Source organism: Arachis stenosperma, chromosome 9 (genome assembly GCF_014773155.1).
Source record: "Arachis stenosperma cultivar V10309 chromosome 9, arast.V10309.gnm1.PFL2, whole genome shotgun sequence".
Lineage (NCBI taxonomy): Eukaryota > Viridiplantae > Streptophyta > Magnoliopsida > Fabales > Fabaceae > Arachis > Arachis stenosperma.
The window spans coordinates 10,069,918-10,094,805 of record NC_080385.1 but is presented as its reverse complement, the minus strand read 5'-3'; the positions used below and the strand labels follow the sequence as shown (position 1 = coordinate 10,094,805).

The window sequence follows — 24,888 nt, the reverse complement described above, 5'->3', positions numbered from 1 at the left end:
TTTAAAATTAGTGTTTAAATTTATATTTTAAATATCTCTATATTCTTAAATTATAAATTCTAAATTCTTAATCTTATTCACTTATAATTAATTTACTCACTCGCAGTGCCGAACAGACTTAAGCCGATATTGCCGGTCGAATTACTAGTACGCGTTTTTATGTGTATTTCCACGGAAGATTATTTTTTCCTAATAAAAAATTTTTACTGAATTCAATTATCATAATTAAATCTTTAAATTCCTTAATCTTTATTTTTGACTCCGTCCGAGCGCATTTTAACTATTTTAATTTCATAATTAATTATCAAATTAATTCTTTTATAATTTTCTCGGGTCTTACATTGGTCATAATATGTGAGTAGATCCAACCATCTTTCGGTAAAATAGAGTTTATTGCCTCTTCTTTGGACGCTTACATCCATGTAGTTAAAACCCGAATCAATGAATACAACTCGATGAAGTATTTTCATGGATGTGATGCATTGTAAATGATTGCACACTGGAATATTAGACGAAAAGAATAAGTTGGAGTAAGAACAATCATTAAATTATCAAAAGAATAATATAATAAAATGAAAATATAAAAAATACTAACAAAATTATAAATTGTACCTTAAAAGGATCAACTTCGATAAGAAAAACGAAAAATACATTCTATGAAATAGTAAAAGAAGAATAATAAATTTAAAAAAATGAGTTGACTCTCAAATTTAAACTCATGTACCATAAAAAAAACACTCTATATATAAATTTTATTAAAAAATATGTAAATTAGTTATTATTAAAGTAATTTTTTATTATTTACGTTAGTTATACTTTATATTTTTGTTTTGTTAAAATTATATGATTTTATTATATTATATCATAATTAGAATCATTATTTTTTTAATCATGAATAGAGTATTCAGAACCAATTTCATATCATCATCATCATCATCATCATCATCATCATCATCATCATCATCATCATCATCAATGAATCACTATTAAATTAACAACTTATCATTAATAAAATCATTGAATAATGAATAAGAATTAGAATTGTATCAATATAATTAAAATAATTAAAAATATTTTCAAATGATAATTAGTTTAATAATATATTAAATATTAATTTTATATAATTATAATAAAAATATTTTTTTTAAATTAATATAATTATCTATTATTCATTAAATAATAATTATAATATTATAATATAATTATAATAAAAATATTTTTTTAAAATAAATTTATTTAAAAAATATAAATTAATTATTAATAACCGTGCCATTATCATATAATTATATGCAGAATTGATGCTAGGAGAAACTGCAGGCAGGATGCAAATAAACAAAGCTTATGTGACAAGCATAGAGAAGAAATAATGCCACCATAACAATTGGTAGTTTATACCTTTTCTCGAATAATAGATGTTAAAACTTAAAACATTATGAGCCGTCTGTTCTACCTTATGATCTTGTAGTACCTCACCTAATCTAGTATGGATATATATAAAAACGGCATTTGGTAGAACAGAAGAAGGTGAGGTGTCAGAAAGCGTATTAAATAAAAATTAAGAACACATCTAGCCCGTGAATCGCTGTTTTCACTTTTCAGGCCGACGAGTCCCACTTCTATTTTCAGTGACGAACTACTTCAACGCGGACGACCACTGTCCTTGCTCTTCCCCTGAGCGGAGCCCAACGAAGAACAGGCCGACCGAACTAGTCTGGCACAGTCTTTCGACACCTGATAGAGAATTACAGCTAAAATCCTAGTTAATCATCAACCCTTACATAGCCACCATTTTCATCATAGGTTTGGGGCTTCTTCCATATTTTAGAAAAATTTTCCCCAATCCTTCCATGTTACATTTTTTTAATTTTTCAGATTTCTTTTCATTGATTTACTCATGTCTTTAAATTTGAATTGTTAATCAGTTTTGTTTGCGGATTCAATAATTTTACCGAGCTTCATTATTAACTGGTTATTTAAGCCGGTCAAACACCATCTTTTTTGTTCAAACATAATATGTACCACACCCAAATTGGTCCCATCTGTTTGGCCACCTTAGCCACTAATAAATAAGTGCCACCAGAGTGGGCCACTCCAGCTTTGCATCGGCGTTTGTTTATCAACTTATCATGCATTTTAATTAAAACCACATGGTCTGGTTGTAGTAATTGACTTATTCCTTTGTTATACATGTAGTACGAGTGATTTCTTTAAGAAATGAAAAGATTAAATATGAAATCGGTAGGTATCGTTTTGGCACTTGATTAGTGTATTTAGGAGTAGTTTCCTAGTCGTTTTGCAAAATGGTATCTTTCCCCGAAATACAGCACATTATCCATTGTTTTTCCAAAATCATACAAGAAAATGCCTCGTCCTCCTCTTCTTCTTCTTCCTCCACTTCCACCTACTTTCATCAAGGCCTTTGTTTTCTTTTCATCACTCTTGTTGCCAACATATAGTGCTGGTGATGTTGAAGGTTACACAGATTGTGCACCTTTTACCTGTGGCACCTTCAAGAACATTAGTTACCCATTTTGGAATAGCAACCAACCTGATTACTGTGGCCATCCTAGGTTCAAGCTTGATTGCCAACAAGACCAAGTGACTATAAACATCAAATCACAGAAGTTTGATGTCATCGACATCGATCAAAATAGTCAAAGTTTGAAGATTGCCAGGTTTGATTTGTACAATGATCCTTGTTCCAGGGACAATACCAATGTGAGTTTGGATAACGATTTCTTCAAATTCACTTCCAACGATGGCAACATAACTCTGGTATATGACTGTGATCCTCCTTCATATTGGTCTGATATAAGCTTTAAATATTTTGGGATGTTTAATTGCTCCATATATGGTGGTGATCCTAGTGCTGCATACTTAGTTCTGATGGAAAATCTGGGTGTTATTTTTGATATGGGGTGTAAATTTATCATTGTTCCTGCCCTAGCGAAGGATATACTAAGTTTCAATAACGATGCGTTAAATAATGGTTTTGAGGTTGGATGGAGTGGAGTGAATGAAACCCTATGTGATAGTTGCAAACAATCTGGTGGGAGGTGTGGACACAATGCATCTTTAAATGAATTCATTTGCTTCTGTCGAAATAATCAGCAATCATATGGTGGGATTTGCAGCAAGAGTAGTCTGTCTCAATCACCAAACTTATCAGCACCAATACCATCAGAGCCATTGTCATCTCCTTATCCAGATCCACTAAATTATCCAGATCATGGTGCTAAGAGTACGTGTTCTTCCTACTTTTATTTTTTATTAGGTTTGTCCTATTGAATTTTATGAAGAATCTTATGATTGCCCGTCCCACCACATTAGCTTGCAACACAACTGCAATTGTGACTGCAATCACATTTTAAAGTTTTTTAGGTTAATCTTTGAGTAGCCAAATTTCATAAATTCACTCTGGTAGGATAGGTAGAGCTCCATTTCTTAGACATGGAATTGTTTGGTTTGAGTGTTCAAAGGTACTCTTCTTTGATCATGTTCATGTTGTGCTGTTGATATATGATCTATTATTAAGGACGCATAATAATGAGATCGTGTATTTGAATTTTCTAACTTACATATAGGGTTAATGAATTTGGGTCTGTTAGTAGATATTGACTTTTGAAGATGAAGTAGTAATAATGAGCACAAACTTTTAAAACCCTTAATATAACATCGTAATAGTATGTGTCAATGCGTCACTTTGTTGATTGCATGTTAAAACTTTGGATTTCATTTGAAGATGACATATACCAAACTAATCAAATTATTTTTTTATATAATGTTCAAGTTTATTTTTAAATTTTTAATACAAAAACATATAAGAAACAAAAGAAACTTATACAGGTATTATATTGGCCCCAACAACTAATAACATTGTGTTGGCTGTTTAGTTTGGATGATGCAGTACAACTTCTAGGAAGAAAATTTAAAACACAGGATATATCATATTAGTTCTCTTTAGTATCTTACTTTGTATAGAAATTGACATCTTATTGGACCTTCTATTTATTAGAAATGGAACTTAGGAATTTCCATAACCTATAGGTTGACTCTCCAAGCTTAATATTATTTTGTATTTTTTTGGCCTATTTTGAAGATGCTCTGGCATGCAATAAATTAAATGGCATTCATTGTCAACACTTGTAGGAAATAAATTCTTCCTTTGTTCAGTTTGCTTGTATTGTTGCAAAACATACATATGAATGTCCTGTTCTTGGTCATAGGCCTACAATTTCCTATTGCCCCAGTAAGACTTTAAGATTATAATTGTTTAGGATTCTATCCCATTCTCACCTTAATACCAAACTAAGCCAAAAATTTCTACTCTATTCCCGCCTGTTAATTAAACAAATTACAACATTTAGAATGCAATTTGAAAACTTAAATCTTTAGCCACTGCCACCTACTTATTTCTTCTGTAATTTAAAGTGCATGAATGATTGGTTTGGTACATCTGAATTTAGAAATCTATGGTAGAGGTCAAAATGTTATTGTCTATTTGCTAAATTTAAGTTAATGATATGATAATAAGTTATTAGCTACAGTTTGTTCTATTTCGGCTGATGCAAAATAGATAACTAGTTTATGTTATGTTAATGCATTCAACTTTAAGCCATTATTAAATAGCAAGATGATGCTGATGAAGTACCTACGGCAAAATATAAATTAAAATTGTATGATCTATGCCATTTCTCGATTTGCTGTCATTTTAGTCATACTAGACTTCTTTAATGAAGTTGACTCTTAACAGTTCCCTTGGTACTCAACATCTGATAATTCATTTAGATGAACCAAATCACAATTACACCTCTAGTTGTGATGATTACCTTGATAGAGATCAATCATCAAAGTCAAGGTTAGGGTAAATTATGTGTTCCCTGCCTTGCATGGATTTGTTTATTTCTCAGTTAACTGTCTCAACTTCCTACTTTCTATCTCAGATCCAAGCTACTTTAATATTGACATACTTTGTTAAATGTAGCTATGCGTCTGAAGTGAACTTTCTGAAAGAGATAGTTAAATCATCTATTCTTTTCATTTCAAAAACAATTTTTTAATTAGCAAGTTGATGTTAATATGCACCTATGGCCAAATGTAAATTGTAATTAAGCATGACACATGTCATTGCCGCATAAGCTATGTCATTTTGGTCATCATAGAATTTTAAGATGGTGAAGACTTGGTCCAGAGCGTTAAAAGCTAAATGAATAAAGGTAGGTAGGAAGAAAAATGTGAGAGACATGCGGCTTGTTTTCTTTTGGTTGGTTATGTGATATGTGTGTTCTTTTCCATTACTATAGAAAAAGGAATATAAACAATCACAAGGGAAATGATGAGGAAAAGCTATTAAAGTAGTACTAGCACTGAACATAAAAGGAAAATAATTGTTCAGCTCATAATTTTGAATATTAAACATTATATTTGTTATCATTGATTTTGTATTAGCGCAGCAGTATGAAAAGCAGTAAATGATATCACGACTAAGTAGTTATTTTATTGCGAAAAAATGAAGTAATAAAGAAAAAACTTGAAAACGAGTGAAGAAAGACATGGGAAGGTGGGTGGTAGTTTCGGGGTTGACTGACTCTGCCTAATTGGTCGTTAAACCATGCAGCCCATTTTGTTTGTGGATGACTGATGACTTATAGTATAATAGTTTTCCATGGGCTTGGTCAACAGTCAACACCTCGCTCAACTGGAAAATGAAAAATGAAAGAGAGTGATTGGAACCGTGGCCATTATTTTCATAAGAACTTCACACCATCACAGCAATAACTGCTTTCCTTAATGCTTCCTGCATACACACTACTCTGCAAATTAAATAAATAAAACTCCTGTAAGTTGTATCGAATTGTTGAAGAATGGAATGCCACGTCCATAGTGAACTCCAGATGGTGCTTGCATCCATAGGGACCGTGATCTCATTGTTGCTGATGACCGCTTTGCCACCATCCTTCTCTCAATCCCTACCTACCGATAATCACTCCCTGTGCAGGCTTCCATATGAGTGTGGCGAACTAAGAGTACACTTGGGGGAGAGACCGACCCAGCCAGTGTGGCAGCAATGACACACTCCAGCTTTTCTGCACGGAGGAAGACTACACTTACATTGAAATCGGCTCAATACGAGTCCTTGTGGTGAATGATGATGACCATGACAACAGGGTGAAATTGGTGCCCTTGCCAGTAGCTGAGGGAGGACCTGATGTTTGCTCTGGGGATTCCGGTTATTCTCTGGATTTCCCTCTCTTAATGTACAACCAAACAGTGCACAACATCACCATATTCTATGGTTGCAGCTATTCTTATACATATTTGGATAATCATAGCCTCGGGTGCGGTGGTAGTGGTGATGTCGTGTATTATAATGGTACAGAAAAAGAGGTGCTGGCAAGTCACCCAGACCTTCAGGCGGACGGAGTTGATGATGCTTCTTGTCACAACTTTAGATACACTTCAATACTACCATGCTAGTAATTGGACTTACTCAATTTTTTGAGCTAAGATCAAGCTGCATAATCTTTAGTATTTAGCAAAAAAGTTAAGAGCATAAGACTATAAGAGAAATGAAGTTTTAGTGGAAAAAACACTTTATTACTCAAGTATTTGTTACAAATGATTCACGCTCTTAAATTCTAACTCTCATCATCTTAATGGATGGTTAGGATTAAATTTAATCAACGGTCCAAATTAATCATTCAGAATCTTTATTACAAATATCTATCATATCACAACTTTTTAAATACTTCTAGATTATTTCATACTACTCTTCATATTTTTATATACATTCAAACTCTTCTAGAATATTCTATGACCTTTGTGAGTCTTCTAGAACTTTTTAAGGTCTTCCAAGTTTTTCTAAGACATTCTAGAACGTTCTGGAACCATCTAGTACGTTCTCAAATACTCCATAAAACTATACAAATATCATAAAATCTAACCTTCTAAAATTTTCTGTGACATTCTCTCCAATCTATTGCGCAAACGTTCTTGTCGCGTTCTATTTATGATAGCGCTCTAGGTGTTCTTAGAATTACCATAGATCTTCATAAGTTTTCCAGCTAGCTTCGGTTATTGGGAGTCCTTTCCACTTAATCTAGTATTGGCTATTTGGTGGTATTTTTATTCGTCACACGCAATTAGCTAAGATCTCTTCAATTTCTTTATCAAAGATCTAATCATCACAGGTGGAGTACAACTCGAGTCACCTTTACTTGGTTCATCTTAGTCTTTATGATATGGTTTAAGCATACTCACATGTAAGACCGGGTGAATTTTCAAAGAAGGATGAAGTTGTACTTTGTAAGTAACCTCTCCAACATGTCCAATGATCTCAAATGGTCGTTCGTATGTGCGGATTAAGCCCTCATGAATATTGCGAAAGACTTTAAATTATTGTGGAAGAAGTTTAATCATTACCTTGTTTCCCACTTGATACCTTACATGCCTCATCTTCTTATCTGTCCATTACTTCATCCTCTTTGCAACTTTGTCGAGGTAAGAACGAGTGATATCTGTTTGTTTTTCCAATGACTTAATCATATGATAAATTTCAGGGCTCTTCCCTGAATAAGAGGAAGAAAGAGAGTGTGGTGTAAGCGGTTGTTGTCCAATCACAATCTCGAATGGACTTTTTTCTGGTGAACTCACTTCTTTGTAGATTGTATGAGAATTGAGTAATGTTTCAGAGTTTTATCCAATCTTTCTGATTAACGCTTACGAAATGCCTTAAGTAACACTCGAGTAAGATATTCACTTTTTTAGTCAGCCCATTGGTTTGAGGATGAAAGCTTGTTGAGAAATGAAACTCTGATCCAAAGAGTTTGAATAGCTCTGTCCATAGTCGTCCTATGAAGCGTGGATCTCAATCACTAATGATACTCTTAGACACTCCTCAGTACTTTACCACATTCTTGAAGAATAGTCATGTTGCTTCCTTTGCATTGCAATAAGTAGGGACAGATATAAAGGTAGCATACTTCAAAAATCAAGCCACTACCAGAAGAATAGATCCAAATCCCTAAAACTTTGATAAGACAGAGATGAAATTTAAAGACACACTTTTTTCACGGTCACTTTGGCAGTGGTATAGGTTCCAACAATCCATTTGGTGTCTTGTTTTCAATCTTATCTTGTTGGCACACAAGACAAGTCTTCACATAACTCTCCACTTTATCCCTCATTTGAGGACAAAAATAGAAAGATTCAATAAGTACCAAGGTCTTTCATTGACCTTAATGACCAGCCCATTTGGTGTCGTGACATTCTTTCACTAACTTTTTTCTTAGATTTTTTCACTTAGAGACATATAGTCTTCTCCCTTTGGTGTAGAGAATGTCGTCTTCTAATCAAAATCATTTAGTCTTACCTTCTCTAGTCAGTTTCACCAATTTTTTGGCTTGGATCATGATGCAACCATTCCTTAATGGTATGCGAAATATCTCATTTGACCATGGAAATGACTACCAATTCAGTCTTGCGGCTCAGCACATCTGCTACCACATTAGTCTTGCCATACTTGTATTCAAATTCGAAAAACTCAGCAAAGAAATCTTGCCAACTAGCTTATTCGGGGCATAACTTCTTCTGAGTTTGGAAGTAATTTGTAGCGACATTGTCTGTCTTGATGATGAAGTGTGAAACAAGCAAGAAGTGACGTTAAGTTCTCAGATAATGCATTACCACTGTCATCTCCTTCTCTTGGACAGTGTATCGTCTCTTTGTATCATTCAATTTGCGATTCTTAAAAGCAATAGGATACCCTTTTTGCATCAGAGCTCCTCCAATAGCGTAGTCAGAAACATCAGTGTGGACTTCAAACACCTTTGAACAGTCGGACAGTGCTAGTATTGATCCTTCTGTGATAGTAGTCCTCAACTCATCAAAGGCCTTTTGACACTCCTTTGACCATTTCCAAGAGTGATTCTTCTTGAGAAGATTAGTTAATGATGCAGCCTTGGCAGGGTATCCCTTGATAAACCTCTGATAATAATTAGCCAACTCAAGGAATGACCTTAATTCGGATACCTTATTTGGCGACTCTCACTCTTTGATAGCCTTCACCTTTTCTTGATTCATGCAGAGAATTTCATTTTTAATGTTGTGTCCTAAAAAGTGGACTTCATCTCTTGCAAAGGAACATTTTTCTTTCTTTACATATAGGTTATTCTCTTGTAAGATCTTGAACACGGTTCGTAAGTGTTTTACATCTTCCTCTAAGGTATTGCTATAGACAACAATGTCATCCAAGTAGACCACTACAAATTGGTCAAGATAAGGATGAAAGACCTCGTTCATCAAGGTACAAAAAATCGCAGGAGCATTGGTTAAGCAAAAAGGCATCACCAACCATTCATACGATTCATACCTCATGACACACATGGTCTTAGGCTCATCACCATTGGCAATCTACACTTGGTGATATCCTGACCTCAAAGTTTTGAGAATCACTTAGTTCTACCAAGTTGAACAAACAAATTGGATATTAAAGGAATAGGGTATTTGTTCTTGATTGTTACCTTGTTAAGTGCTCAATAGTCGATGTATAGTCTCAACGAACCATCATGCTTTTTTTTGGAACAAAATTGGTGAGCCATATGGACGGATGAATCCAGCATCTATCAAATCCTTGAGTTGCTTCTTCAACTCCTCATATTCTGGCAGTGCCATCCTATAAGGTGCTGAGGTAGACAGATTTACTCCTGACTCCAATTCAATTTTGCGGTCCATCTTCCTTCTAGGTAGTAGTTGTTTTGGCAACTTGGGAGGTATCACATCCTTATTTTCTTCAAGGAATTTCTTGATTTCAGGAAGAACATCTTCTCTTTCAGATGTTGACTCCTCCTGTAATAGAGCTAAATATGTAATCTCTCCCTTCATGAACCCTTTTTTGAGTTGCATAGTAGAAAGAATCGGTAGTCCTCCAGTTTTGGAGACTATAGGAATTATGCATGGAGACCCTTTCTCCATGACGCATATTATGTCGTAGTATGGCATAGGTATTATATTGCCTTCCTTTGCAAATCTTGAGTGCTACTGAGAAATTCACAAGGCTTCCAAAAACCAAGAGTTATCTAAACCCTTTTTGCTACTCTCTTAAAGGGTTCATCTTTGGTATTCACAGGTTTGAACTAGTCATTCTTTTTGGTGATCTTCAATCCAAACCTTTTTGTTTCATCAGACGTGATGAAGTTGTGTGTAGCATCAATGTCGATCATATCCATGATGAGTTTTTCATTGATAAAGGCTTTGACATACATCAAGTCTTTCTTTTTTGCAGTGCTTGCCTCTTTGCCTTTCGCAACATTCATGAGTTGGATAGATCTAACACACTCATTTACTTGAGATTGAGCCTCTCGTTCCTCGGTGATAGATGTCAGAGTACCTAACTTGGGACAGTCCTTCATTTGGTATGGTCCATTGCACACGGAGTATTTTTCTTTGGGCACAAAAGTCTTCTTCTTTTTCTCGTACTCTTTCTTTGAATAGTATTTTCATTCCTTCTTGGTTGAGAAACTCTTTCCCTTATCTCCCCCACCTTTAGTAGAACTAGGTTTGGAAGAAGATTTGGATTCAGAGTCTCCCTTATGATACTCAGTGAGTGATTCGGCCACCACAATAGCCTCATCAACATCCTTAACATTAGGGGTGTCCGCGGATCGGATCAGATCGGATATGATCGAAAATTCGATCCGATCCGCACAATTTCCATCAGATCGGATCGGATATGATATCCACACTTTTTAGTGTCGGATCGGATATCGGATATATCCGCATAATTAAACCTTCTCTTTTTAATCATATTTCAATGTAAAAAAATTCAATAAAAATATTTCTTTCATACTTTTAAACTTATTTATTCGTAAAATATTTTTAATCAAACTCTTTTTAAATAACAAAAATAAAATAATACAATATATGAATAATAATTACTAACTAAAACATACAAACAAGTAAATATAATACCAAACATATATATTTATTTATTTTTTAATTATTATTGTGCGGATCTATGGATCCGCGGATCGGATACGCAGATGTAGAGCAGATATCCGCAATTCGATCCGCAAAGGGTGCGGATCGGATCGTATCCGCAATTTCGGATCGGATACGGATATTTACCGCGGATCTGCGGATACGATCCGATCCATGGACGCCCCTACTTAACATTCCTTCTTTATAGTTCTTGCTTTGCTCAAGGTTGGAGTTCATCAATAAAGAAGAACAATGCATCCTCTGATGTTAAGTTGCGAATTTGAAGCGTGAGAGTAGTGAACTCCTTTACGTAGTTGCTAATCGTACTCTTGTACTTTAACTCACTCAACTTCTTCCTTGTTTCATGAACCACATTCTCAGGAAAAAATTGTCTTTTTAACTCCCTTTTAAAATATTCCTATATGGCTATGTTGCAATTACTCTTCTTCATATCTACGCATTTTCTCTTTCACCACAAAGTAGTATTATCAGAAAGGTAGAGAGCTGCAGTGCGTACCTTTATCACTTCTTTGACTATCCCTTGGTCTTCAAAGTACCTCTCAATTTCGTCATAGGAAGTTCTCCATCTCTCGAGTGTCTCTCACACCCTTAAACTCTTTTGACTTTGGGAGATTAATTATAATGGTTGGTCAAGATTCTGCCTCCGCGAACCAAACTCAAACTTACTCAAATAGCTTTAAGGAATTCTCAAACTTTTTTTCGATTTGGAACATGCTTTCTTTGAAAGTATCTAGTTCTCCTAACGCGTGAGTCTCGAGGGTCTCTTTGTCATGTTCTATCTTTTGGAAGTGTTCATCCATATAGGATAGAACATTCTCCAACATAGAAACTCTCTCTTCTAAGAAGTTAGAGTCCTTACCTCTAGACTCACTTGAAGAACAGACCTTCTTGCCTCCCCATTGAGAAGGAATAGCATCCCTTCTCCTTTGAGACTCAATAAGCTTCATGGTTACACTAAAAGTCATACCCACAAACCACTTGTACTCCCTCTCGAACTTTGCTCTGATGCCAAATTATCATGGCTTTGGACACACTCCAACGCTACCGTGTCGGCACTCAAACTTATTCAACCTCTTTCGCTAAGACCAAGTTAGCCTAAGAAAAAAGTTAAGAACATAAAAAAACACAAGAGAAAAGAAGTTTTGGTGAAAAGAACATTTTATTACTCAAGTGTTTATTACAAATGACTAACACTCTCAAACTCTAACTCCCACCTCTTATTTATAGATGGTTAGGATTAAATCTAATCAACGGTTTAGATTAATCATCCAGAACCTTCATTACAAATATCTATCATACCACAACTTTCTAAATACTTCTAGATTATTTCATATTACTTTTCATATTTCTATATACATTCAGACTCTTCTAGAATACTCTGTAACCTTTCAGAATCTTCTACAATTTTTTAAGATTTTCCGAGACCTTGTAGGACATTCTAAAACGTACCGAAACCATCTAAAATATTCTCAATCAATTCAGAAAATTATACAAATACCTAAAATCTAATTTTCTAAAGTTTTCAGTGACATTGTGCTCTGCATTTCAGTAAAAGTGTCTTGGTGAACTATACTATTTCTCAAGATTGTAAGAGATGCGTGCACAGTAGAGGAGGCTACGGGGGCAACGATACGCATCCATTTACCTACTACTGCCCTGATGGATCTAACGCCCTCCCATGTTCCCATCTTGATGTTCCCATCTTGTTCCTGTTCCTGCTCCTGATCATCCTCCGGTCCCTCTTCCTGGTCCTCCTCCGGATAATCGTTCTCAAGAAAAGAGTATGTCTTGACTGTCTCCACATATCTTTTTGATTCAATTTCCTACAATGGTCATGAACTTTCATCCTTCATTTTATGATTCAATTCCTTTTCGTTGGAAAATGTGATCTGTTTTGGATCTTCAACAGGCGGTAGAATCGTCTACTGTAATGCTAGGTAATGAGTAGGAAATCTCCATTTCTGGGTTGACCATGTCAGCTCAGCTTAGCTGCTAGGGCGGCTGACTACAGATTGGCATCAGCTGTGATCCACTACTTAAAGTATGCTATAAAAAGGCCAGGACAAAATAAGAAAATAATTTTTCTTAACATCGACATAACAATCAAAATATATATGTCTAAATTATTGTTAAAAAAATTAACGATAAAAAAATAGGAACTTAAAAGTTAAGAGTGTACTAAAATCAAACAGAAAACTTGGGGTACACCAGGTTTCAAGCTAAACAGTAAAGAGATTATTTTTCTGTAGTATAACAAGAAAATGATAATAATCAATCAACATAAATTTTAAATATGTAATATCTAAATTTTAGATTTATAATTTTTAGATTGTGTTACAATTTTACTTTATTTTTATTACATCCATTGTTGATTAAAAAATAGAATAGATATTATCGCTTTTCATTTGATAATGTTATTCTTTTTCTTATAAAATTATGTAAAATACAATACAAAGATATTATGTATGAACTGTTGTATAATAAATAAAAGATATATTAAATATAAAATAAAGATGTATAAATAGAAGACTCTAGCATTAAAATAATTAGCTCAATAATGATTTATATATATATATATATATATATATATATATATATATAATAACATTATATGTTGTAATGTGTATATATATATATAAAAATAGAAAGGAGTATAAAAAGTAAAGAGAGAGAGAATTGCATAAATATATATATAAAGATAGAAAGGAGTATAAAAAGAAGAAAGAGAGAGAATAGCATTTGCTTTTGTTATATTATTGTTGTTTGTGTTTCACTCAGAGGCAAATGCCTCTATTTATAAATACAAAGGTCAAAGCATTCAAAATTTCATTTATTTTCATTTTGGCTTGGGAGATTCAAACCGCCCATATATTGAATGGACATCCACGTACTTTGAACTTATCACAACACTCCCCCTTGAATGACCATTTAGGATTATGCCTCATTAAAACCTTACTAAAGAAAAATCCAGTGGGAAAAAACCTTAGTGAAGAAAAAAGAGTACAAAATCCTTTAACGATGGGGACTTCCTCATTAAAAACCTTGTCAGGAAAAACCCAATGGGAAAAAAACCTGACCAAGGGAAAAAGAGTATAGTCTCCCCATCTTGCCGACATCATTTAATGTCTCGAAATCGGCGCATCCCAATCTCATGTACCAATCTTTCAAAGGAGGGTTTTGGGAGTGACTTTGTGAATAAATCTGCCAGATTGTCACTTGAACGGATCTGTTGGACATCAATTGTCCCTTGATTTTGAAGGTCATGAGTGAAGAAGAATTTGGGAAAAATATGCTTTGTCCTATCACCTTTGATGTATCCACCCTTAAGTTAAGCAATGCATGCTGTATTATCTTCAAACAGGACAGTTGGAGCTATCTTATGATCAATCAGTCCACATGATGACAGAATATATTGAATCAGACTCCTCAGCCAAAAACACTCGCGACTAGCTTCATGAATCGCCAGTATTTCAACATGATTAGAGGAGGTTACTGCTATCGTCTGTTTCATGGACCTCCATGATATAGCTGTACCACCATATGTGAATAGGTATCCTGTTTGAGATCTCCCTTTATGTGGATCAGACAGGTATCCGGCATCTGCGTAGCCAACTAGTTGTGACTTGGATCCATAGGGATAAAACAATCCCATATCAACCGTTCCATGAAGATATCAAAAAATTTGTTTGATTCCACTCCAATGTCTTCTGGTTGGAGATGAACTATACCTTGCTAGTAAATTCACCGCGAATGATATGTCAGGTCGCGTATTATTAGCAAGATAAATTAGCGCTCCAATGGCACTAAAATATGGTACTTCAGGACCAAGGATATCTTCATTTTCTTCTTTAGGACGGAATTGATCATTTTTCACATCCAAAGATCTTACGATCATTGGGGTACTTAATGGATGTGACTTATCCATATAAAATCTCTTCAAGATCTTCTCTGTGTATGTTGTTTGATGAATAAAGATCTCACCTTTTATATGCTCAATCTGCAGGCCGAGACAAAACTTAGTCTTTCCAAGATCTTTCATCTCAAACTCTTCTTTTAGAGTTTTTATAATTGTTAGAATCTCTTCAGGAGTCCTAATGATATTTAAATCATTAACGTACACAGCAATTATAATGAATCCAGATGCAGATTTCTTTATGAAAACACACGGGCAGATATCATCATTCTTGAATCCGTTTTTGGCCAAATACTCAGTAAGACGATTATACCACATTCGTCCAGATTGTTTCAGACCATATAAAGATCTTTGCAATTTGACTGAGTATAACCCTTGCGAATATTCACTAGATGGTTTAGATATCTTTAGTCCTTCAGGGACTTTCATATAGATATCTCGATCTAATGAGCCGTATAAGTAGGTTGTTACCACATCCATTAAATGCATATGCAGTTTATGATATGCAGATAAACTGACCAAATAACGCAATGTTATCGCATCCACTACAAGGGAATACGTTTCTTCATAATCTATACCAGGCCTTTGTGAAAAATCTTGTGCCACAAGTCGGGCTTTGTAGCGCACAACTTCATTTTTCTCATTTCGTTTTCTCACAAATACCCACCTATATCCAACAGGTTTTACATCTTCTGGTGTACGGACTACAGGTCCAAAGACTTCACGTTTAGCAAGTGAGTCTAACTCAGCCTTCATGGCTTCTTTCTATTTTGGCTAATCATTCCTTTGTCGACATTCTTCGACTGATCTTGGCTCAAGATCCTTATTTTCATGCATGATATTCAATGCCACATTATATGCAAATATTTCATTGACAGTTGTCTTATTTCGGTCCCATTTCTCTCCTGTAAAGACATAATTTATCGAGATCTCGTCATTTTCACAATTTTCAAGTACCTGAACGTCTTCTGGCGTTATATCAGAATTTTGGACAACTGCAGATGTCTCTACTATGTCTTTTTCAATAGGAATATTATTTACCTTTTTTCTCTTTCGAGGATTTTTGTCTTTGGAACCGACAGGCCTGCCACGCTTCTGGCATGAATTTGCTTCAGTGGCTACTTGTCCTACTGGGACATCAATTCGAATTGGGATATTTTTCGCTGGTATTTAAAATTTAGTTATCCTCTTTGTATCGGAAAATGCATCAGGTAAATCATTTGCTATTCTTTGCAAATGTATAATCTTTTGAACTTCCAGTTCACATTGCCCTGATCGAGGATCTAAATGCATCAATGATGATGCATTCTAGTTAAGCTCCTTTTCAGGAAGCTTATTCTCTCCCCCTAATGTTGGAAATTTTGATTCATCAAAATGACAATCCGCAAATCGGGCTTTAAATACATCTCCAGTTTGTATCTCAAGATACCTCACTATAGAGGGAGAATCATATCCAACATATATCTCCAATTTTCTTTGGGGTCCCATTTTGGTGCGATTAGATGGTGCAATGGGAACATATATCGCACACCCAAATATTCTTAAATGGAAAACATTTGGCTGTTGGCCAAAAGCTAATTGCATAGGAGATAATTGATGATAACTCGTTGGCCTCAAACGAATAAGTGCTGCGGCATGTAAAATAGCATGCCCCCAAACCGAGGTTGGGAGATTTGTTCTCATAAGCAATGGTCTAGCAATTAATTGGAGGCGCTTAATAAGTGATTCTGCTAACCCATTTTGTGTGTGAACATAAACTACTGGATGTTCAACACTTATTCCATTAGCCATACAATAAGCATCAAAAGCTTGGGAAGTAAATTCACCAGCATTATCAAGACGAATTGCTTTGATTGGATTTTCTGAAAATTGTGCTTTTAATCGAATAATTTGAGCCAGTAATCTCGCAAACGCCAGGTTGTGAGAAGATAATAAGCACACATGTGACCATCTCGAAGATGCGTTTATTAGGACCATAAAATATCTAAAAGATCCACATGGTGGATGAATAGGTCCACATATATCACCTTGAATCCTTTCTAGGAATTCAGGAGACTCAAATCCAATTTTTATTGATGATGGCCTTAAAATTAACTTCCCTTGAGAACATGCAGCACAACAAAATTCACTAGTTTTAAGAATCTTCTGGTTCTTTAGTGAATGTCCATGAGAGTTTTCAATAATTCTCCTCATCATGGTTGTTCCCGGATGACCCAATCGGTCGTGCCAAGTTATGAATTCATTTGGGCTAGTAAACTTCTGGTTTACAGTGGCATGTGATTCAATTGCACTAATCTTGGTATAATATAACCCAGATGAGAGTGATGATAATTTTTCTAATATAACTTTCTTATTTGAATCATGAGTTGTGATACATAAATACTCATGATTTCCATCATTCATAGTCTCAATATGATATCCATTTCGGCGAATATCTTTAAAGCTCAACAAGTTTCTTCGAGACTTGGTAGACAACAGTGCATTATTTATTATGAATTTTGTTCCTCCGGGAAACAAAATTATAGCTCTTCCGGAGCCTTCAATCACATTGCCTGAGCCAATAATAGTATTAACACATTCTTCTTTTGGCACCAGATGGGTAAAATATATATCACTTTTGAGAATAGTGTGCGAACTTGCACTATCTCCAAGGCACACATCTTCATTATATATCTTTGCCATTTTCTTCAAAGACAAATAATAATAAAATGAGTAGTATGCACAGTTAAATTGAATACTTGATCGGAATTATTTTTCTAAGAAATACTGCACATAAAAATAATGTCATGTACTAAAATTTTATTTTAAAAGATGACATATTTAATGATTTCAAAATTCATAAACATTAATATTTCATTATTTATATACATCATATTTGAAACTTAAATACATAGAAGATAAAACTTAACAATAAGTTCTTTACATTATTTATTTACATGAATGCTTAATATTCTCACACATTAAACTATTCAATCATTGATCAAATGACCAATATTTCCTTCAGGATCCTCAAAGAAATCAGATACATCATAATGAGTGGTGGAATTTTCAGCATCATTTGAAACGAAATTCGACTCTTTTCCCTTGTCGTCCTTTTTCAAAGATGCCTGATAAAGATCGACTAGGTGCCTTGGGGTACGATAGGTACGTGACCAATGGCCCTTTCCACCACAACGGAAACACTTATCCTCTGTTGATTTATTCTGCCCGATATTTCTTTCTTTATCCCACTTCTGGTGAGATCCTCTCTTTTGAATATAATTCTTTTTCCTTCCATAATTTTTCTTGTTATTAAAACCTTGCCATTTACCTCTTCTGGGGTAATTTGCCTCATTTACTTCAGGAAATGGGGCGGCGCCAGCTGGGCGCATTTCATGATTTTTCAATAACAACTCATTGTTACGTTCAGCAACAAGAAGGCAAGAAATTAACTCATAATATTTTTTAAACCCTTTTTCTCGATACTGCTGCTGCAGGAGCACATTCGAGGCATGGAAGGTTGAGAAAGTTTTCTCCAACATATCATGATCAGTTATCTTTTCCCCACATAATTTCATTCGTGAGGTGATTCGAAACATTGCAGAATTATATTCATTTATAGATTTAAAATCTTGTAAACGCAAGTGCGTCCATTCATATCGGACTTGAGGAAGTATCACCGTTTTCTGATGATTATACCTTTCTTCAAGGTCTTTCCAAAGATCTGCAGGATCTTTTAATGTGAGATATTCATTTTTCAATCCTTCGTCAAGATGACGACGGAGAAAAATCATGGCTTTGGCTTTATCCTTCTGGGATGCATTATTTTCAGCCTTAATGGTATCTCCAAGATCCATTGAATCAAGATGGATTTCAGCATCTAATATCCATGATAAATAATTGTTTCCAGATATATCAAGAGCATTGAATTCAAGATGAGAGAGTTTCGACATAATGAAAAATTGTTACTTGAGTCTTCTTAAAATTTGATCAGAGTCTCGTGCTGATAACGTGTTGTATAATAAATAAAAGATATATTAAATATAAAATAAAGATGTATAAATAGAAGACTCTAGCATTAAAATAATTAGCTCAATAATGATTTATATATATATATATATATATATATATATAATAATATTATATGTTGTAATATGTATATATATATAAAGATAGAAAGGAGTATAAAAAGTAAAGAGAGAGAGAATTGCATAAATATATATATAAAAATAGAAAGGAATATAAAAAGAAGAAAGAGAGAGAATAGCATTTGCTTTTGTTATATTATTGTTGTGTGTGTTTCACTCAAAGACAAATGCCTCTATTTATAGATACAAAGGTCAAAGCATTCAAAATTTCATTTATTTTCATTTTGCCTTGGGAGATTCAAACCGCCCATATATTGAATGGACATCCACGTACTTTAAACTTATCACAACATGAACGACATTTTTAAAAAATAGGAGTAATATTGTATTTTTTTATAAAAAAATTGTTCTTACGATTTAGACGTAGTAGTTGAAGTTTCGCACGTATTTCTCTTGGGAAAGAAATAAACTGGTAGAGGCTTATCTTATCTGATTAGCGATATCATGATAAAATCTCATAATTGTGTGCATCGGAGTTGGATTCTCTAAATTTCACTTTAGAGAGTAAAGTGTGATCTTTTACCTTTAAATAGTTTTCTTTCATATTTATTCTTAATCCCACCTATAAAATCAACGGTGAGAGATCACACTTTATTCTTTAAAGTAAAATTCAAACTTTAAAAGATCTAAATCCGTGTGCATCATAGGTCAAGATTTTTCACTGACCTAGTCAAAGAGATAAAATAAAAGGAATGCGGGGAAATTTTTTTTTTTCTAGTTCTGGCGAATGCTACATCTTTCGAGGTTTATATTAGTGATCTCACATGTCAACGGATTTGTCTCCCTGGGTTTTACATATGCATGAAAGTGCAGCAGCAATTCCTATTATTTATTTGTTTATTTATTTTTTAAATTATGTGGTTAAAATTAGATAGTGCGCTAAGTCTTTAATCTTTACTTTCATTTTGGTCCAACGCGTCTTTCACATTCATAGACTTCATTTTCTGTTTTCTTCTGTACATGACATGTTTTGCTTTCTCCATTTTCCCTTGCAGAGTCCTTACGTACATGTATTCTCTTATAAAGCACTTCTAAAAACACTACTATCTAAATTTTAAGTGCAGCATCCTGATGATGTCACCATTACTGGAAATGATCATATTATCATTCTCACCATTAGTATTTGTTTGTGTCTCAAATTTTTTAAAAAATTTAATAAAGAAAAAGGAGTCTTTATACTTCGTTTTCAAGCTGCTTCACCTAGTTTCCATTATGAACATTCAACTTTTGACATTGTTATTATGATTAAACAAATTTAATACTACAAAAAACACCCCACCCCTAACAAAATTCACAAAACTGCTAATTACTAAGTTTATGAAAACAAATATTGGTAGTTGGCTTACTTCTCCATCTTTATAAATGTGAATGGGTAATTCTCTGGTGGATTGTTTTCAAACACCAATCATGACCCCCACTATAAAATAGTAGCATATAAAAAGTTTTCCACAATAGCTGCCAACTCCGTTGAATTTCTTCTCTAAATGCTTCCAAATTCTTTTCTCCTATGTCCTTCTCTGCACCCCTTCCAAATCTCAAGCAACAAATGATCCTTCGAATCTCCATCCATTACAATGAGCCTCAAATGTACATTATAATCACCATTATCTTCTTGTTCTTCCTGACTACCACTGTGGTATCTGTTAATTCCAAATTTGTGGCCTGCACACCTAGAAGCTGTGGAAATGGTCTAAACATTAAGTATCCATTCTGGATCCCTTACGAACAGGATTCATTTTGCGGCTATCCTCACTTTGAGATCACCTGCAAGAACAAGAATCCAACTCTCAAAGCATCCATTTATCACTTGCTAGTGAAAGATATCAATTATTCCAACTCTTCATTTACTGCTGCTAACCTTGCTGCCTATGAGGAAACGTGTCCTGCTCCCATGCACAATTACAGTTTTGATCAGTTACCATTTACTTATAGTTCTGAGAACAATAATCTCTCTTTCTTCTATAACTGTACCACGAAACCAATAGATTTCCCCATATATGAAGTAGATTGTGCTAAAAATGCTACTCATTATTCATTTGCGGTTTTTCATAAGGAGGCACTGGAGAACAAAAACTACTTCATAAATGAGTGTCAGTTTGTGATTAATGTGCCACTTAACATGAATGCTGATGTTAATTTCAGTAGCTTATTGCAAATGAATTACACTGAAATTTTGAAGATAGGATTTCTTTTAAACTGGACTGCACCCGATTGCCAATACTGTGAGAAAAGTGGTGGACGGTGTGGATTTGATGGTGATCAGTTTCTCTGTTTCTGCAAGGATAAGTCTTACCTGAAAAGTTGTGGTGATGGTAATTTAACTAATTTCTAACATAATAGGAAATATTCTGATCATATTTCTTGTAGTTTAATTAGCAAGTGTTCTTCTTTGAACTTTCTTCATGTGCACAGTCTTGTGGTTGAATTTGAAGAAAATATAAAAGAAGTGCAGAACAATATGCATGGTTGAATAGCTTATGTTCTCTGGTTACCTAGCAGCACACTATATAGTCATTAGGGAATTGATACATAGCTATTTACTCCCTTCAGGGTGTCATGCAACTTTTGGTGCATTAAGCCAAAATCATTGATGCTTTCTTTCTTCATGTAACATTTGGTCAAAGCACACACACACACACACAAATATTAATGATTATGTTTTCTGGCCTTACCTTAAACTCGAATAAAGACAGGCTCAAGAGTGCTATAACTCATCTTTGTTTTCTCTGTTAACTGATGCAGGAAATCACTGGAAATGGATAGTCGTTGTTATAGGTATTACATCCAGCCTCCTGAGATATTTTCTTGGGCTATTTTTGTAGTGTATGTTTCAGTTGTTCACATTAAAAGGGTAGACCATGAAATAGTTTCTGTCAATTACAAGTCAAAAATTATAACTTTCTTAGCGAAGCTCCCAGAAGTATAACAAATTACACTTATATAGAAATTAAAAGCATATTAAATGTTCCTTTAATTCTTTAATTATTTGCTAATTAACAGGTGCTACAGCAGCTGCAGTAATTGCAGGATTGTTGAGTATTTGTTATTTTACCTACATGTCACCAGCATCGCAAGAACAAAACTGCTTTCCAACGAAGGGTAACCAAGATATTGAAACTTTCTTAAAAAATCATGGAGTGTTAACTATAAAAAGATATAAATTCTCTGATGTGAAGAAAATGACCAACTCCTTCAAAGTTAAACTAGGACAAGGTGGTTTTGGTGTTGTATACAAGGGAAAGTTATCCAATGATTTCGATGTGGCAGTCAAAATGTTGAATCCATCCAAAGGAAATGGTGAAGAATTTATTAACGAGGTAGCTAGCATTAGTAGAACTTCTCATATTAATGTTGTCGCCCTTCTTGGATTTTGCTTAGAAGGTCACAAGAAAGTTCTCATCTATGAATTTATGTCCAATGGTTCCCTTGACAATTTTATTTACAAAAAGAACCCTAAGAATACAGCACTCTTGAGTTGGGATAATTTGTATCAAATTTCCATAGGGATTGCTAGAGGATTGGAGTATTTGCATAGAGGATGCAACATTCTTATTTTACATTTTGACATAAAACCACATAATATTCTTTTGGATGAAAACTTTTGTCCTAAGATATCAGATTTTGGGCTAGCAAAGCTTTGTCCTAGAAAAGAAAGTCATATTTCAATGTCCGAAACTAGAGGAACAATAGGGTACATAGCTCCAGAAGTGTGGAGTAGACATCTCGGTAGAGTTTCACATAAATCTGATGTTTATAGCTATGGAATGATGCTTCTAGAAATGGTAGGAATGAAGGAGAACATCCTTGCAAAGACAAGTCACACAAGCGAGATGTACTTCCCTGATTGGATATACAAAAGGCTTGATCAAGGAACTCAACTGGGACCTGATGATGATGGGGAAGTGGCCATAGAGGAAAATGATGTTGTTAAGAAAATGACAATCGTGGGTTTATGGTGCATTCAAACAATTCCAAATGACAGACCAACAATGAGTAGAGTTGTAGAAATGTTGGAAGGCAGCATGAATTCCCTGGAAATGCCACCAAGACCTGTCCTGTCTTCAACAAGAGTGGTAGTAGAATCTTCTTCTAATGTTGTGTCGTTGGTGGAATCTTCTTCTGTTGTATCAGTTGTAGAATCTTCTACTAATGTAACTTAGATGCATTACATTGTACTCCCTCTATTGTCTATGTGTACCAAGCACACATTGCTACTTGAATGTTTTCACTGAAAAAAAAAAACTGTTAGCTAATGAAAGACAAAAATCAGCAGCAGGAAAGTTACCAAGCAACAGTCGTGCTTTTGCCTCTTCGATCTTACGTTCGGTTCTTGATGGATAGGGGGGGCATAGGCTCCTAAAACTTGACTCCTAAGAATATAGAGTGTTGCAATAGAAGGTGCTCAAGGATATGTTGCAAATTGAAACAAAGAATTGCCATTTAATTAGACAAAACGAATTATCTAAAGAGGGTGTTAAAAAAAAAAAAAAACCCAGTTAGCTATGCATATTAATTCTATCAAATTTCTTTCCTTCTTTTTCTTTTAATTTTTTATTTATACTGGAATGCCTGTTGTTTCATTATAGGTGTCAAGTGGAAATTAATTTAGTTAGAGATTACTTGGCTTCTATGGAGGTTGTTAGAGATTTGGAACTTTCTGATATTGGGAAGCTCATTGACAATCAAGTGGTTCAATTTCTGTTTAAAATATATTTCTTCTCCCATTAATTTTAACAATAACTAAATTTTCACCCTCGCGATGAGTAGAGAATTTGAATTTGAATTTTTTTTATAATAGTTTTTTTATTAGATTTTATAATATTATTTAAATAAAATAGTTAATTGAATAATTACAATAAATAATGTATTATAAATTTTTTTATTTAATCATACATGAATACATTTAAAATTATCAAAGGTTATAATGTCTTAACTCTTAAGTAGTAAATAATTAACTAAAGTTGTTTAATATAGTTTTTTACTTAAATTTTTTTGTTTTGGTGTCTTCTTTTTTACAGCATTGTTACTTGTTGGTGATGCTTGTTTTGTTTTTTATTGCTTGAATGTTTGGAATAAAATATTTTCGTCATAAAATTTGCATTATTAATTGACTGTCTTCAACATTTTTTTTGCTGTTACTATTTACTGATTTCTTTGTTTCCTTTGTTGCTCGTTGGATGTGTGTCAAATTTTTCTTTCGTAATATATTTATTGGTATATATTAGATTTTATTCAAACAATATTAGTATTGGTGAGTGCGGTTCCTTTCTCAAAAGCTATAATTTAGTTAGTAAGTGTTGAAAATATATAAATGTTAAATAAGGGTGTTTATTTGTAACAAAAAATTTAATGTTATGGTTTAGTATTAATATCTCTTTAATTTGTTTTAAGGGTATTTCTGATTGGTCGTCACCTTTTAAAATAAATGTCATTGTCACAGTGAATTTTAGGATCTTTCTTTTAGATTGTAATAGTTTAACTTTGACTTCAAATATGAGTGACCTATTGCATAGGTCTTGCAATTTTGTTTGGACATTAGTTTTATCTTGGAGTTTTTTTAAATATGTTGCAGTTGTTCGGAATAATTTTTTGGCTTCTCTATTAAATAGTATGAATGTTGTTGTAGCTGTGTTGTTGGAAACTTTAACGTGTATTCTAAAAATGCAATAAATTGTGCGTTCAATTAAAAATATTTTAGATTTTTATATGTTAATAGAATATAATTAAATATTATATTTAAATAAGTGTAATTACCCGTGTCATGCACGTGATAAAATTGAAATTATAATTTTAAATTGTTTTGTTAAAATTAATTTGAATTATAATAATTTGACAAATAAAAAAGTAATG

At 33.8% G+C, this 24,888-nt stretch overlaps 1 protein-coding gene across 2 annotated transcripts; it reads left to right on the top strand.

Annotated features, from left to right (window-relative positions):
• Positions 1-1,379: 1,379 nt before the first annotated feature.
• Positions 1,380-23,330, top strand: LOC130948640 (LEAF RUST 10 DISEASE-RESISTANCE LOCUS RECEPTOR-LIKE PROTEIN KINASE-like 2.1). 2 transcript variants are annotated; one of them, XM_057877464.1, is made up of 3 exons: positions 1,380-3,241; positions 21,781-21,813; positions 22,039-23,330. In XM_057877464.1, the coding sequence occupies exons 1-3, from the start codon at positions 2,362-2,364 to the stop codon at positions 23,196-23,198; spliced, it is 2,073 nt and encodes a 690-aa protein (XP_057733447.1). In that variant the 5' UTR covers positions 1,380-2,361; the 3' UTR covers positions 23,199-23,330. The 2 variants fall into 2 exon arrangements, with proteins under 2 accessions (XP_057733447.1, XP_057733448.1); XM_057877465.1 differs by lacking the exon at positions 1,380-3,241 and adding an exon at positions 20,425-21,350.
• Positions 23,331-24,888: the final 1,558 nt, after the last annotated feature.

What these genes read in the sequence shown, in the direction of transcription:
- LOC130948640 (XM_057877464.1), top strand. Translation starts at nt 2,362, where the DNA reads ATGCCTCGTCCTCCTCTTCTTCTTCTTCCTCCACTTCCACCTACTTTC. An exon ending in TCCAGATCATGGTGCTAAGA is followed by an intron (nt 3,242 to 21,780) that starts GTACGTGTTCTT and finishes TAACTGATGCAG; the next exon opens with GAAATCACTGGAAATGGATA. An exon ending in ATGGATAGTCGTTGTTATAG is followed by an intron (nt 21,814 to 22,038) that starts GTATTACATCCA and finishes GCTAATTAACAG; the next exon opens with GTGCTACAGCAGCTGCAGTA.